The sequence below is a fragment of the Centrocercus urophasianus genome, unplaced genomic scaffold, assembly GCF_019232065.1.
Source record: "Centrocercus urophasianus isolate 14NV4802_14NV808 unplaced genomic scaffold, USGS_Curo_1.0 seq_33, whole genome shotgun sequence".
Lineage (NCBI taxonomy): Eukaryota > Metazoa > Chordata > Aves > Galliformes > Phasianidae > Centrocercus > Centrocercus urophasianus.
In genome coordinates, this window is record NW_024884900.1 from 1,495,974 (window position 1) to 1,511,972 (window position 15,999).

Consider the following 15,999-nt stretch of genomic DNA (forward strand, 5'->3'; position numbering starts at 1 on the left):
AATTCCACAAAACTAAAAGATTTCAGCATCCATGTAATTTTAAAGCAGGGGTAAAAACGTAGGTACTGAGATTTATGAAAATTTCTTGTTTGGTGTCACAGTAATTACAGCATGAAAGCTCAGGCAGACTGCCTGGACAGATGTGGCCAAGACACCCAGGCTATGATGCCAGTGACAAATGGTTAACTGATAAGAAATGGAGAGGGCGACAGACTGAAGAACAGGTCAATATCATGCTGTCATGAAGCCATTTGAGAAACATAATTAATCTATTACTCACCTGGCATCATCATTCATCGTACAGTGGTCAATAGGTGCCATGAAGCTCACCAGCTTGCTATGGACATGATACCTAAAACAGGGCAGGAATAAGCAGGCAGCACATTAGTAACTACTAATGAAAAGTTGCTGTTTGAATAGAAACATATCAGTCCCTGCAAAGGAAGTGCTGGTTCTCCTGGTGGCTGATACCTAATGAGTTACTACTGACAGTTGGCAATTCTCCCTCCCTTCCCTCCTCCTCCTTTCTTATAACATGGACAGAAGAATAATCAGATGATACAATGAACTGAATGGATGACTAACAAGCAAATCCTTTTTTCAGCACAGCTAGAATGAGGACATACAGCATCCATTAATTGTGTGTGAGCACCTCATCAGACTCCCAGACAGACAGCCCTGAAAAGGCAGGCAGAGAAACAAGAACTCCTGCTTTCAGCCTGCCCTTCAGCTGGAGTCTTAATCGCCTTCTGGAGCTTGTGCCCAGAGACCTCTGCAGGCAGCACAAGCACCAGAGCATCAGGTATTCCCAAGCATCCATCTGTTATCATGCTTTCCACGCTCTATGGTAGCATGGGACCTAAAGGATATCAAAATCCATCTCCCCTATCAATACCCATAACTGGAAACTTTTACCTCGAGTAACTCTGAAGCACAGGATGTAAAAAGAGGCAAAGAAGAAGGTAGGAGAAAGACCACCCCAAAGAACAGAAGGGGCATGCCCAAGGTGATGCAGCTCTGCATCCGTCTCAGCTTCTGACCCACCAAAATACTTCTGCTAGCTGCAGTGCACCTACAGATACAGGAATCCCCTCCTGCTTTCTGCCCTGGGCTAGGAGCTGGCAGTAGCTGTTCACGACTTACACTCAGGACCTGACATGCACAATTCAACAGAGCGAGAATGTGCCTTCAGACCCTCGTGTGCAAGTGCAGGAGGTTCCAAACCAGCAGCTTCTGATGTACACTGCCACACCACCTCCCGGCTCAGAAATGTTTTATCCAAGTTGCTGCTATTTTTAGAGCTTGACAAATAGCAGGCAAAAGGATTCACAAGCATTTGCCCAGAATCACCTTTTCTCTCTGTCACCTCTGCACTCCCTTTTGTTTGCTTATGCAGGAACATTCCCTTGAGGGGATTTTTTAACTTACAAGAATATTTCACAATGGCTCTTCAGGCACAGCACATGCTCACCCTTACACAAGGGCCTCTCTGGGAATGGAAGGAGCTGTGCTGACCTAACATGGTATGATCAAACTGGGGAACAGACACAGCACCACGTGCCAGTGCTGCAACAGACAGTGGGTCAACAGGCTGAACCGTGAAACAGCTCACTCACATCAACAACTGATTGATTCCCACAGTTCAAAGCTTACAGGCTGCACAGTGCTGTTGGGACTGAGCAATTCTGATAAATTCTCTGGCACAAATTTGTTTGCTCAGAACTAATTATTGCCATGTGTTCATAAGCAGGACTTTGGAAAGCCTGCTCTAGCAGATACAAGCTATTTATCTCCATCCACAGGACCACATCCCATGTTGCAGCAGCAAAGGACCAGACATCACTGACAAGAACAAAGGTGTGCACACACTGCTCCTCCACAGCTACCAAAGGACCATCTGAGCAGGACAGCACAGGGCTGGGCACCAGCTTTCCTAAGCTCACCCTTTTGGGAATGGCTTGCTTCTCCCCTTGGTGCCTCAGCCTCCCCACATATGAAGGGGACAGGTCCTCATGTCAAGCACAAGGGCAAATGCTTTTGAAAGCACTTGGAGATGCTCAAACCACGCAGTGAACTGGCACATTTCACCTGGACACGCTCTAACATTGAAGGTTTGGAAAAACATTGCTAAAAAAGGAAGAATTACAGAGATGGATGAAATGTAGCATGTGACACTTTGCTTCCCAGGATCTCCAAACCCTGTATGAAAAGAAATGTAAGAACCACTACCTCAATCTAAGGGAGAAAAGGGGGGGGAAGAGAGAACATCTGCTAAGCAATGTTAGAAGCAATGTGGTTAGGGTGACATCCATTTAAAAACACCCCTTTGGGCTCTACTGGACTATTCTGAACAGATGCTGGAGCTTACCTCCGTGTTAATACTGACATTTTTCCTGAGGGGTCAGTGCAACTTTCATTCAGAGAACAAAATAAAGAGGCACCTAAGATCTGAGGCAATGGACTCAGCAAGATGGCCCATCTCAGGAATGCTGAAGCACACAGATTGCTCACAACGAGAATCCCCCATCATTCCTGGAGGTTTACAAGTCTGACTCGGTTGTGTGATGCTGTCAGTAGTTTTGACTGAATCATGAATATATCCAATTACGTGTGATGCTGACAGAAAAGAATATTGATAGTCAATAATTATAGGCTTTTCAGGCCAACAAAGTAGCTCTTCCCTCTTTTAATAAATTATCTTATGACATCTATCTTAAAAATTGCTATGCCAGGCCTGACCCAGACTGACTCCACTGACTTTCTATCAGATGCCACCTCAACTCACGATTTATAGTTTACTCACAAAAGGATGGTTAATGTTGCAGATTTTTCAGGATATGGTGCAGCTTTTCAGCATGCCTCCCTGCCACAAATACCTCCTTCACTACAAATCATGCAGTCATGCTAAACTCAGGCAGACTAATATATCTGCTCTGCAGAGGGGAAAAATAAAACAAACAACTATCTTCCCCAGGCTGCTTTCCCTCTCTAGCCTGCAGAATGGACAGTTCTTCCATGGGAAACCCGCATTACTGACTGAGGAATCAGAATCTGAAGCTAAAGAAAGCTGTGACGTGACTTGAAAATAGAGTTTAGACTCTACATGCCAACTGTCAGTGGGAAACAGGCATCCACCTCACTTGGGCTTGCTTACAGGTCTTCCCCTCAAGCTGCTCTCCACATTTCAGCCTGCTAAATATATATTGCACAAGAAGTGCTTATTGGCTTTCACCAGAAATTACAACCCCAAATTGCTTAGGGATATCTGTACACCCCTGCAGGTGTGTTCTGAGACCAAAAAACATTCTTGCTAAGACTGATCTGGCAGCACTCACAGGTAGCATCCAACCAACCCCTCACCTTAGGCTCAAAGAACATTAAGACTCCCCAGAGGAAGTCTCAGGCCATCTTGCCCTGAAGGGGATGAACAAGTGTGCCAGTGCACCCCAGAGCCAACCTGCTGCAGTGCAAATCTACTTGGCAAAACCAGAACTTCAGGCTGCCTGCAGAAGCTGCTACCCACCGGATTTTCCTTCCTTTACTGGCTTTCCTGTCCACTTTCTTCTTTATTTTGCTTCGTAGCTTCTGGATGGCCAGCCACTGTCTGAGGAATGTAAAATCACAGTTACATGATTTTTAAAACCACAAGGCAAACGAGCATCAGGCACAGTGTGGTCCGAGGCCTTTCCCAGCTCTTCTGATTGCTGCATTTGCAAAAATAAAGGAGATGAGGACCTCAGGACAACAAGTATGAAACCCCAACGACCACGTTACTGAGTCACTCCAAGAACGTGGCAGGTGAACAAGAAGCATTTCTCATTCCAGCCACACCAGGCTCCAAGCTGGGTCCTGCTGGTCCCAATGAGATGATCACTGCTCACTGAGACTTCTTCATCTGCAGGGAAACCCATGGAAGCCACAGGGTTGGCTGTTTTTTATTCTTTCATGATTACAGATTATTATTATTTTTTTTTCAAGAATCTTTAGGATTATGAAAAAAATATTTACCAAATCCAAATGCTAAAACCTATTAAAAATATATCTTTTAAAGGTACTCCTCTTTTGTTTCAGCACTGCTTATTAGAGAGTCTTCTTCTCCATGCAGAAAGCCCACAACGGAGCAGATGGTCTGACCCGTTCTAAACTGACACTTCAGGTGAAACAGGTTATGCCAACCTCATGAACAGAATCACCACAGTGCAGGAGATGCACTGAATTTATTGCCTCCCTCAGTTCTGCATAGCACGGTGAAATGATAAGCAAGTATTTCTTCCCACCATCTCTGCCTATTGAACCAGCAGGAAGAAAATCCAGCAGAAGTCCCACATTTCGTTCCACCTCTTACGAAGGAGAACTACATAAAAAAAAGAAAAGCACTCAACGTTTTCAGAAAGTGCTGCTTGACTCCCAATGGAATTGAGAAGGCAGGGCTCGAAGTGCTCAGACAGAACGCCGTCAAGCCAAAAAAGTTCTCAGCAGGGAAAAACTTCTCCAAGTTATAAATATATTTTCTATGAAAATGAGCGTCATCTCACCTGATTTATACAACAAAAACTCAACATCGGGGAAAAAAATCTACCAAAATCCAATTACTGCAATCTTAATATAATCTTAATTACTGTAATCTATTTTATTGTAAAGTCAGATAAATGTACAATGTAATCACCACTTAAATGTAATTTTGTCTATATCGTGTTAAATTATAGTGAATGGCTTTCCATAGTATTTCAGACGTACACAAAATACATTTGACACACTGCACTAAAATTTGGGTAATATTTTACAAGGATAAAAGTTATTTCACTTCCAAAATTTCACCTAATGAATTTTTCCCCCCTCCCCACACACACACTCCCATAGCTCCTCTCCCAGGAGGGAGGACTGGAAGCTCACAAGCAGTTTTGCATTTCAGGGCTGGGAAGGAGCTGGTGATGCTGCAGACAGCTTCCTACTCACCTGCCCATGGCGACTTGATCATTGGGGTCCAATGAAGTGGTTTTACGCTCTATCAGTTCTCGAAGGAGCTGGAAGAAAGACAGCAATCCTTGTTAGAAGCACAACAAAGACAAGTGAATGCAAACAGGTTCAAGAAAACTTTCCTCAAGAAAGCTTGAGGAATGTGCTGCCCCAAGTTCCCAAGGGAGACGGCTGCCCCTCACCATGGGGCAGAATGAAGAGCTGAGTTTGTATTGCAGGGATCACTACTGTTTGTTGGGCTTTTGGGAGTGTGAAAACATGGCAGCTTTCACAGGCTGCCGTACACAACTCCTATTGACGTGGGGTGGAACACTGGAAGATGTGCAGTGAGAGCTCTGCCCCACACGGCTTCACAAAACAGAACACACGCGCTGCTCAGCGCTCACACTCTGAGGAACAGAACAGCAATGTAATTTTTACAGCCAGAGCAGGAATGCTCAAGCAGGTTTTTCCATTTCTTTTCATGTCCTGAGGGTTAGGTTTTGTCCTTTTCGCTTCCTGAGAGCAAAGAACATTGTGAATAGCCTTTTTGGATACTTGACCAGGGCTGTGTGTTTACCACCCTCACTGTAGATGGCACGTGCTGTGCCTCGGGATGAGCCTGCACAGCGACACAGAGAACAGAAACAAACCCTCGGAAACACAGGGGCACAGATCTCTTCTAGATGCCCCCATTTCAGCACCCAAACCAGAACCAGCCCTGGAAATGAGAGGCCCAGCCAACCCAACAAGCGTACTAAAGACAGGATGAGTGGCACTTTCCTTCTCCCCTGTATTTTTGCTGAAAGAGGAAGGTTGGAGCACCACGGTCAGACCCAGCTGAGCAACAGCCACAGAGCTACGGGTGCTGCCTGCTAGCACAGCTGATGCCAGAGCTGCGCCTGGGGACTGCGTAACTCACTGCATCTCCTGAGCACATAAGTGCACCACTGGAATGAAGGTGCAAGGCATGCACCCCACAAAAAATGCCATCAAAGTAGGCAGTTATCATTTTATGACTTTTTTTTTTTTTTTTTAATTTATATACCATTGACACTAAATTACCAAAAAAAAAAAAAAAAAAAAAAAAGTGCAATTCCAGTCCAATTAAAACCCTGCCCCTACTTCTTTCTATTTGCTTATTTTTAGAGATTATTACTGCAGCAATTACATTTAAAAATTCCTGGAACTGAGGTCTCTGGCTTATTATCACTAGAAAACAGCAAGCTATTTCTCTGCCCCGTTTATCTGATTGATTCCCAACATCTTTCTGGCACACAATCTATCAGTTTATCTCTCCCACTCCATCACCGTCACTTCTGGCAGCTAAATACAAGATCCAAATCCAGTGTTACACAGACATACGACACAGTAAACCTATGTAACACTGCCACTCTGTAAACAGCTGCCCTTAAGGCTAAGCAAGAAATGGGATCTTGGTTTCTAGTCAATATTCTGTCAAAAGCAAGGTGGGAGGGAGGGTTTTAACAGTGGCAAGGAACGGCGCAGCTATGTTACAGTGGTTTCTTCCTGTGCTGGCAATAGGATGTGTTTACTGTCTCCTCTCATCTCGCTTCCTTGGCACAACGTGCAGAAAAAGTGCAGAGCTGTGCAGGCAGAGAAAAGGCAGCAGAACTCCTCCGAGCTGAGCAGCAAGGCTTTGCAGCAGGACCTGACCCTCCTGGCGGCCCACTGACCCCACAGACCTGCAGCTACACCATAAGCACCCTGTGCACCGCCAGGTGACAAGCCCTGCAGGCAGCTGCCCCTTCTGCACTCCCCTGCTGTCCAGCAGATTGGCTGCTCCGTGGGGCACTGAGCCTTGCTGACCTCAGGACTGATGCTGAACGCTGTGCTGAAGGAGCCCCAGCAGCCAGGCTGGGGTGAGGCAGGGGAGACAAAGGTGAGGGGGAATTACAGCGGAGCGGGCACAAGAGGGAAACAAGGAAAGAGAAATAAAAGCTGTGCAGCATCTTGCTATATCTAAATAGTGCACGTCTTAAGGCTTACGTTATAAATCATGCTAACAATGGTTACTAAAATAAAAGCGGATGTAGCCAGAGGCTACTGCTGAAAAAGTCAGTCTAGACCTGCCTCGCTGCCTTTGGTCTTTAAGGATTTGATTAGTTTTTCCGCTTTCTAGTTCAGAGTCTTGCACTCAGCCCATGCTCCAGAGCCACCAGGGCTCGGGGTACGGAATGAATGATAAACTCATTTACTGAATAACGTAACACTGTTTTCACAGCACAAGACTTAAAACACTTCCGAAGCTGTAATATTTCATTAAGCTTGGAGATTCGGGTTAAAATTTATTAGTCAAAACAGAAAACTATCACTAGACCCCATATATTCCATTAGGAGTGATATATGGTGTCTCCCAATGTCTAATTATTAACTAGGAAATGTAGGTAAATCACTATCAGAATTAAGCTCTGATGTGTGAAGACAGTTTGAGTTAGGCAATTTCAGCACCAAAAGGCTTTGATTTGAAACATATCCTATTTTGCTTTCCCTCCTTCACCCCTTCCCATCTTCCCTGAGCTTCAGAAACCCAAACTCTCTCTGCTATGCAAACAAACACAGCCTGTGGCTCAGCTGCCAGCTCCAAGCCAGGAGAAGCCATGTGCCTGCCTCTACCAGCACCAAAGCCTTTGGTAAAGCTCACACTGGAGTCGAGGATGTGTGCTTTCCGAAGAATTCACCTCACAAGGACTCCTTTCTCTGCTGATTAAAGAGAAGCAAGCACACTGTACAAAATTAGGGGGATTTAGAAATGCCATCAGGGTGTTGTTCAAGGGTAATAGAGATTCATTTCTCATTTCAGAGGTCAATTTGCACTGCAGAGGTTAGGTCTCATTTTCATGCACTATCTATCAGTGTTCTTAGTACTACACTTGCTGACCTTTCTGATGTGCAGACTGAGGACTTGCCAGCTGGAACAAAGAGCTACACACAGCCCAAAGCAGCCTTGTGACAAAAGGGCCTTTTCTACACCCTCACAGACCACTCTGCATTCCTATCTTGCAAAAGTAGTGTACCATTGGGCACAGTTTAGTTTACAAACCTTAGAAACAGAACTGGAACACAAGAAGCACTTTTTCTCTGATGTGATTAAAGCCTGCAGGAAAGGCTCAGAGCTTTCTGCTACAGCACACCAGAGCCATGTGCTCCTTTGCTGCCCTTGGCTGGGTTGGGCAGTGAGGAGCAGAGAAGCTGAGGACAACGTGTGAAGTCCAAGTAAAGCAGTAAGAACAGGAACACCAACTGCTTACCCTCCTTGGTGGTGAAAATGCAAAATCACTCTGCTCCCCAGCAGAAAGTTGACAACGTGGCCTTTTATCAATGCCATTCCAATGCTTTCTAATTTATTTCTTTTATCTCCTTTATTCTTTGGACAGATGTGGTAAGTCACATTATTTTTCTGTTTCCTTCTCATACACTTCACAATTATTAAGAACAGCATAAATAAGAAGGCGGTGGTTTCTATGAAGCATGCACCTCATAGTGCACCCTGCTTGGACACGGAAACAAGACATTCCTCCTCCCCTTTAAGCTGGCACTGCGTGGTCACAACTCCATTTGGATTTCCAGCAGCTCTAGAGAAAATTTATACCACAGCCCAAATTTTCCTTTTAAATCCCCATGAAACACTTCAATACCTAACTACCCATCATCTGTTTACAACATACACACCGAAAGCACAAGCTGAATCACTGGACGGTCACCTTAAAAAAAAAAACTTTGCTGACATTCAGTTTTGGACAAAACAGGGATGGCGTACCCGTGTTTTCCCATACCCCCTTAAGAAACATTTCAAATCAAGCTTTAAAACGTGTTATTAACCATCAACCCAGGCATTTGAAAGACACACGCTGCATAATAGCACTGTATTGCCATGAACCTGCAGGACGGTTCGAGACGTCTCTTCTTCACACAAAACCAGCTTGTCAGAAAGCCAGTCTTCTCTCTACTCTTCACCATTATCCACTTGCAATAGTTACTAGATTAGTAATCACTTGTTTATGGCATTATCAAATACCTGGGAGAGAAAAATGGCGTGTGACTGGGAACTGCTTCAGGGCCACTCCTGGCTGGGATGCAAGGGTGTAAAGAGCCTTAAGAAGTTGTACAGTGCACACAACCCAGAAGAGGAACAAAGCGAGCTACAAATACCTTAGCAAGGGAGCCAGGAGCTCGCCTGCACTCACTCAGTTTAGAGGAGGAATTCCAAATGCAAAGCTAGGAACAAGGAAGCACGTTTTGCTGCCAGCTCTGACCCTGCGTGTGGGTACATGAGATGCCACTCTACAAGGAACAAGAATTGAGTCACAGCTCCTCCACAGTTTTCCATGACATCAACTCCTTCCCCAGGGAACAGCAGCACAAACAACAAACAGAACAAAGCTCTTCCCACTGCTGGGAGCAAAGCCCAGGCACAAACAGGTCCCTCAGCTGCCATGCAGACCTCATGCAGCGTCCCAACAAACCCCAGCAAACCGCAGCCCAAGGGCAGCTCTCTGCCCCTTCCCATCCCCAGCTCTGTACCATTTCTGGAGCAAAGAAAGCTGTCAGAAAACACAGTGATGTACAACACAACCACATCAGGGGGAGGAGGGAGCAAGAGAACAGAGAGAAAAAGGGATTACATATACTCCTGCCTCTCCTTAGACGTACCTGCTGCCATCAATGAGGAACATTTGTTCTGGGAAGAGCTGCCATCGGTGCAACTCTTAGCATCTGAACACTACCCTAATTCCTGCTGGAAAGAAACCCATTTCCACTCTCTCTTTAGCAAAGCATTTCAAGGTAAAAATAAAGTCTCCACTGTAGCACAGCAGAGCAGCAGCTCTCAGGCAGCAGGACGGAATGTTAAGCCCTAATGCTGCAATATTGGCCATAGAGAATTCCACGTAAATACGACTTCTAAAAACATCCAGCCTTTTTCTTCTCCTTAAAACCACGTACCAACAAGAGTTTAGGAGGAAAGGAGATAGAGTCTGGCCTCTCAGCTGCTGTCACTAATGAGGATCTTTTGGAAACAGTTCTTGCACCATTCAGCCCAGCCGTACATCAGCACTCAGCCTGGGCTGCCACAACAAGGGCTGTAACTGCTTATCACCAACTGAAGGAGATGAGAGAAGGCAAAGAGGGACCAACAACAGAACAGAGTTCAACCCCAACCTTACCCCTGTAAGGTCCCCCAGCCCCACATAGTGAATTCCATCAGCCTCCAAGGTCTGGACAAGAAAATTATGGTTATCCAAAGGAAAAACAGATTCATTACACAGCTCGGGATTATATTCTATAATAAAATAGTACAGCTAGGCATTCTGTTACCATTAATTTGTGTGCATTGATCAGATCTCGTTCATTTTTAATTGCTTAATTTTGCACTGAAATATACAGGAATTGGTGTCTCACGTCCTTCTTTACCCACATTTTTTCCTCTCATATATCTCACCATTCTGCAATAAGTAGCAACCAAAATAAATTATTACCAAACGGCATTCATAAAAATGAAAGCAATACCAAAAAAAGGTCTGGACCTAAATTTACAAACAAAGACAAAAGCCCCCATTTAGATGCACACATATGCTGTGCAATAAGTATTATGCATGGAGGGCACTGTTCCTGAGCAGCCTCAGCTCCAACCACGTTGCTGCCCATTACTGCTGAAGAAGCAGTGCCCTTTCTACCCAATATTTATACGTGTGCACACAGACAAGCACACACATACGCACACAAAGCACTGCACAGTTATGACCCGTTTGAAAGAAAACACATTCTCTGTATTGTCAGCACTCTATTGTAATGCACTCTACCCTTTCTGAATGCAATGTTCAGCTTCAGCTTACCACCCTGACAAATAAAGGAAAGCACTTTATGAAACCAATTTAATTGGGAGGTGACAGAAAACATACAGCCATTTTCTTTAGCCTTATCACTGAATTGGCTTCAGCTCCAATCTCTGCCAAATCCCACTCAACAGAAGAAATTAACCAGGTCAGCGGAACAGGTGCTGCGCCGTGTCTGTCAAGGGGCTGGCATCCCCACAATTACTCGCACACAATGAAGCAGTAATCTTTACAGATCATCTCTCCCAAGAAGCATATTGGGGACGGGAGGAGAAGGGTGGAAGGGAGGGAGGGATGGGAAAAAAAAGAGAAAAAAAAAAAACAACAACAAGAAAGGAAAATGAATGTGTAGCTGCCTCGCGGCTCAGCAGATGTCTGTGCGTGATGTACGAGGCTAGGATAAGCTGTCGGAGCCCGCTGCCAAAGAGTAGTAAGTGATTAAAGCCTCCGCCAGGCTAAGCGCCATATTTAGAGTCCATGGGGTGTCAGAAGTTGCACCCATTCCTTGCTGTGCAGCCAGATGTTGTCGGCGGGTCCCGCTTCCATTCAGCGTGCTGCAGGAGGCAGCAGTTGGTACAGCAAGGAATGCAATCTGGAACGCTTCCGGAGGTGCCGAACATTAAACTGGTGTCACCCATCCTTCACCTCTCCTGAATGCTGAAACAACTCCAATTTGCTGCCACTTCCCTCTTGGGAAATGGCCAAGACACAGTTGTGCCTGGCAGACCCATTTGTTTTACTCAGGTGATTCTCCTCCCTCAATGACCTCTATTAGTTTAAGTTTTAATTTAGATTAACCCCAGCACCCCAATTAACCAGTGAGGGGAAAAGCTAAGCTGTAACTAGTCATAATTCTGAAGTTAGGATTTATCGAAGTTAAAGTTATTAGAAACGAAGACAGACCACTGCTAGTTTTCTCACAAAAATTTCAACATTCCATAGTCAATAAGCACCCTACCTGCACAGGTCTGAAGGCTGTCACTCACAGACATTCTCCTTGACCACTCCTCTATTTTACTGCACTTACTGTATTTGTTCTTGTCCTAACAGTTCACTTGGACCCCAAATCCCAGGACGATGTCATCTCACTGCATAACACACTTGGTCTCCTCAGCCACTGCTGCCAACACCACGCTGGGAGGTGCTCTCCCATCCCCAGACCTGTGTCACCATGTTGTTTTACTCACCTCTAGTCCTGGCTCTGCACGTGAAATCCCAAATTTTGGAAGTATTTGAATTCTTCTGGCTACATCAGTCAACCCAGCACAGCTACATGGTGACAGCTCTCTTTCACTGCCCACACACTTCGCTACCTATTTTAATTCAGATTGGAAATGTCTGCCTTTCTAAGAATATAATTATATTTGTTTAGTCCTGACATGAAAACACTCCGTGCATCATCAGAGCAAAAGCAGTTTTTCATGCATTGAGATAAGACGTACTCCTCAACACATGGCAATTTCAGTACTTTATGAAGCTGGCACTGCCATTTATTAAATACATTACAAGCACAAGGTTTTCCTAAGCTTCAGCCTCCTGCGCTTAGCACAGATACCTTGTTCCCAAGAATCGTGCAAATAAAAAGAATAGCTGGCCCAAATCCAACCTGGCCTAACTCCAAGGAAAGTGCTGCACAGAAGCTCTGCCGTTTTTTCATTCTAAGCAGATGAGCTCAGTTGAGATGAAATAACTTTGGTGCTTTTAAGGATCTACTACAATCATTTTTCATTACTGTACTCTACCAACAACAACAAGTCAACCTTGGATAATTCAGTAATTTTTCTCTATTGTGTAGCAATGTTCATCTGTAAGAATCACGGATGGAGATCTAATGCTGGAACCCTGATTCTCCAACACAGCAGCACCAGGAACAGCAGTAAGTTCATACTCACAGCACAAGTTTGAGCCCTATATGGAAAGCTGAGTGTGAAAATTTCCTGAACAATCTACAGAGACTGCAGATCTAAGAGCTGACTCACATTCACTGATCAGACAGACTCAGACCACAGAGTCAGCTGCATTAGCTTGGTGAATATTCAAAACTAAGTGCAGTCATAATGCCAACACATTGACAGACACTTACTTGGTGATAAAAGTCATCATCATCAAATATTTCCTCATCTATGTCCTTCAGGTGCCTGTTGGAATCTGTCTCAGGGAGGACTTCCTAGAAGCACAAAGGAAATACTGAACGTTCATATTCGCATGCTTTCATCCCCAGCTCTGATAACTTCACATGTAGCAGCTTGTAAACACTTGAAAATAGGAAGGAATGGAGAACAGCTCCCATCATAGAAAGCTTTTAAGGACTAGGAATACATTTTAAGGCAAGGCAGAAATGCTGCCAATGCCAAAGCAGATTTATGATAGCTTTGCTAGGAAATAAATAGGACTACACAAAGTCTGACTGGCAAAATACTACAGATATTTGTAATGTAACGGCAAAAATACATCTTGCAAGCGCAGTAATTCCACATGATCTATCAGAATTGAGTATTTATTCATTCTTAAATACTAAATTAATAACCAACATACTACCAATACACTCCGTAGGTGACATGCAGTATGATTTTCTGTGACTTTCTGGGTTAAAGATTCTAAACTCCAGAGTCAAAACAAAGCTTTGTAGCCTCAGGCAGATTTAGTGACCACCAGCTCCTACAGGAGGGGCGCAGTCAGAGACCAAACGTCGTTTTATGCTGTTGAGAACTGGCACAAGAGGTAACACACACACCATAAAACTGGAATTGAAACGTCTACATACTGTTGCTAGTCACTGCATTACACGAATCAACGCTCAGGTTCTTCATCAGTCTCACAAACAAGAATATTTCCTGTTAAAGGCTAATTGTTTTGCAGAGAGCTTCACTGGTTCTACAGCACAAGCCATACAGACAAAGCACCCTTACCGAATTTTCAGGCAAATATTCAGGGGCTGGATGGGAATCCTGCTCCTTCTTCCCAAGCACTCTGTACACTGATCGCTTGGTCTGTGTCCGCCGTAGCAATCTCTCTTTGTCCATCAAAATATGATCAATCTGAGTCAAGATTGAACGCTCAAAGGCGCCGAAACCCTGCAACAACATTAACTAGTGTCAGATAATGCAGAAAGCTTTTCCTCAAGGCAGCAATGTTCCTCTATCTTTCCATGTCAGCGGATAAGCAGACAGCATTCCAAGAGGAGGGGGCTCAGGTTTTGTTGCACAGATTTTTGCTGTTGTTGTTGTTTGTTTTTTTTTTTTATTTCTCTCTCCTTCCATTCCCAACCTGAGGTAGCCTGAGGCATGGCTTAATAATAAAATGCCTTTGTTGCTCTGGTTCAGATGAACTTCTCAATGATTAATATTAAACTCACAGATGCTATGAGAACCTGGATCCTATGAGGACACGATTACCCATACTATTAAAGTATACATGCTGTAAAGGAGGAGGGGCATAGTAACTCCTAACCGTGTTGTAAAACATGAACTACTTGCTGATCAAGCAGAACTTGGTTCAGCTTGGAATATCCATGACAGGAGACTTCCAAACCAAGTGCTGTTCCACAGATCTCTACCAACCGCACGTCGGCACGCACAGAGACTCACCTTGCCCATCTTGCCAGATGCCAGCTTTGTCTTCTCATGCCATTTCTGCAGGATGCTGTTCCGGTACGTCCTGTAGTCGTTGTACCTCTTGGCTATGAACTCTGGGAAGTCCTCCGCCTTCAGCTTTCGTTTGGGAGGGCGCTTCCTCTTCTCCTGAGCTTCACCTGCTGGCTCTTCGTCGCTGCTGCTGGGAATTTCATCATCACTAAAAAATGAACAGATACAGACTAAACACCCTGCACCGGTCTAAGGCAACACGTGTGAATTCTCAGCAGCCCCTTTGCTACAAGTCAGACTTGTTCCATTCCACGGCGATACCGATGGGGAAGGAGCTGCAGTTTAGTCTCTCCTCTGCTTTCAGAAAGATTACAAAACAGACTTCCCACACTGGTGGAAGGAACGCCATTCACCCAGCATGGCTGTCACCCAAATCCAACAGCAATGGAGGAAAAAGCAGAGAACGAGGGTGGTCAGAAAAGCTGTGCATTTTCTCATTTAATCGGAGAGCAAAGGATTCAGAAAGATCTTCTTTTGTATTTACCTCTCAGGTTTTGATTGTTTTCCATCTACCAGGTGCCTTGTGCCCGGGCATTGATAAAGCAACTCATCCTGAATGTCCACTAGTACTCCCAGCAATGTGTCTATGGCTTTACAACCTGCAGAACAAGAGACACAAACAACAACTTTCTACTGATTGCTGCTTTTGATAAAAACTTTGCTTTGCAGAGCCTAGTTTCTCTTCTCAAATCTGAACTGCTGCCTCATGTCCAATCAAATGTTTCTCTCCAACCAGCCGGAGTTGTGGATTTAACTTCACCTTGATTTATAACTGTTAATCTTGAACAACATCACATTGATAAAGAACAATTTTTTCCCAAAAAGGGAGGATGGGAGGGAGGGCTGCTTTCCAAACCTTCGCCTGGCTGCACATTGGGAGTACACTGATCTAATGTTTCACTGACAAACATTCAGTCCGCACAGCCTGAAGGACTAAGATATTGAAGAAACACAGAACATGTGAAGAAGCATTCCATGACACACAATCTGACAACAGCCTTCTCTGCTGACTAACTAACTTCTCTTTGCATTAAGTTTTGTGACAGAGGTTGGTTTCAGCCAAATATTATGAAGCAACACAAAGGAAAATGTATATAAACACATCGCCTCTCCATGTGACCTCTGACTTCTCTCTTGTACATAATGTGCGTGCTATAGGGAGCAGGAGGAGGGAGGGCACGAAGAAAAAGCGAACTCCTGCGGGGCTGTGACTATTGCTGGTTTCTCTGCTGCTGTGCTCACCACGCAGGAGGTGACAGAAATTAGATTGTAAGTAAAATTAAATGTAGCAAGATGTGATCTACGGGGAAAACTTAAACAATGACCTGGCAAGTTTAATGAGAGGACTCTGATCAGGAAAGCAGAACTGCTGGCCACAAATCCTGAAGGTTGATCTGATGTTCCCTATCCAAAGGCTCTCAGAGCTGGTAATTTTTCTGTATCTATAAAACAGATGCAGATGTGAATGCAGAGAAAATGATCTCTGTTCCAATGACCTAATGTTCTCCAAGGGCATACAGTGGAGCTGGCTGTAGGGAAGGGTT

General features: G+C 44.6%; 1 protein-coding gene across 2 annotated transcripts in view; it reads right to left on the bottom strand.

The window, feature by feature from the left end:
• AATF (apoptosis antagonizing transcription factor) overlaps positions 1 to 15,999 on the bottom strand; it is a 47,949-nt gene that overhangs the window by 16,676 nt on the left and 15,274 nt on the right. For both annotated transcript variants that reach the window (XM_042830295.1, XM_042830296.1), the window contains exons 5-11: positions 14,940 to 15,054; positions 14,399 to 14,603; positions 13,721 to 13,885; positions 12,895 to 12,978; positions 4,957 to 5,024; positions 3,524 to 3,604; positions 281 to 352 (exon numbers count right to left, since the gene is read on the bottom strand). In XM_042830295.1, coding sequence (XP_042686229.1) covers positions 281 to 352; positions 3,524 to 3,604; positions 4,957 to 5,024; positions 12,895 to 12,978; positions 13,721 to 13,885; positions 14,399 to 14,603; positions 14,940 to 15,054 — 790 coding nt within the window. The remainder of the gene's footprint in view (positions 1 to 280; positions 353 to 3,523; positions 3,605 to 4,956; positions 5,025 to 12,894; positions 12,979 to 13,720; positions 13,886 to 14,398; positions 14,604 to 14,939; positions 15,055 to 15,999) is intronic.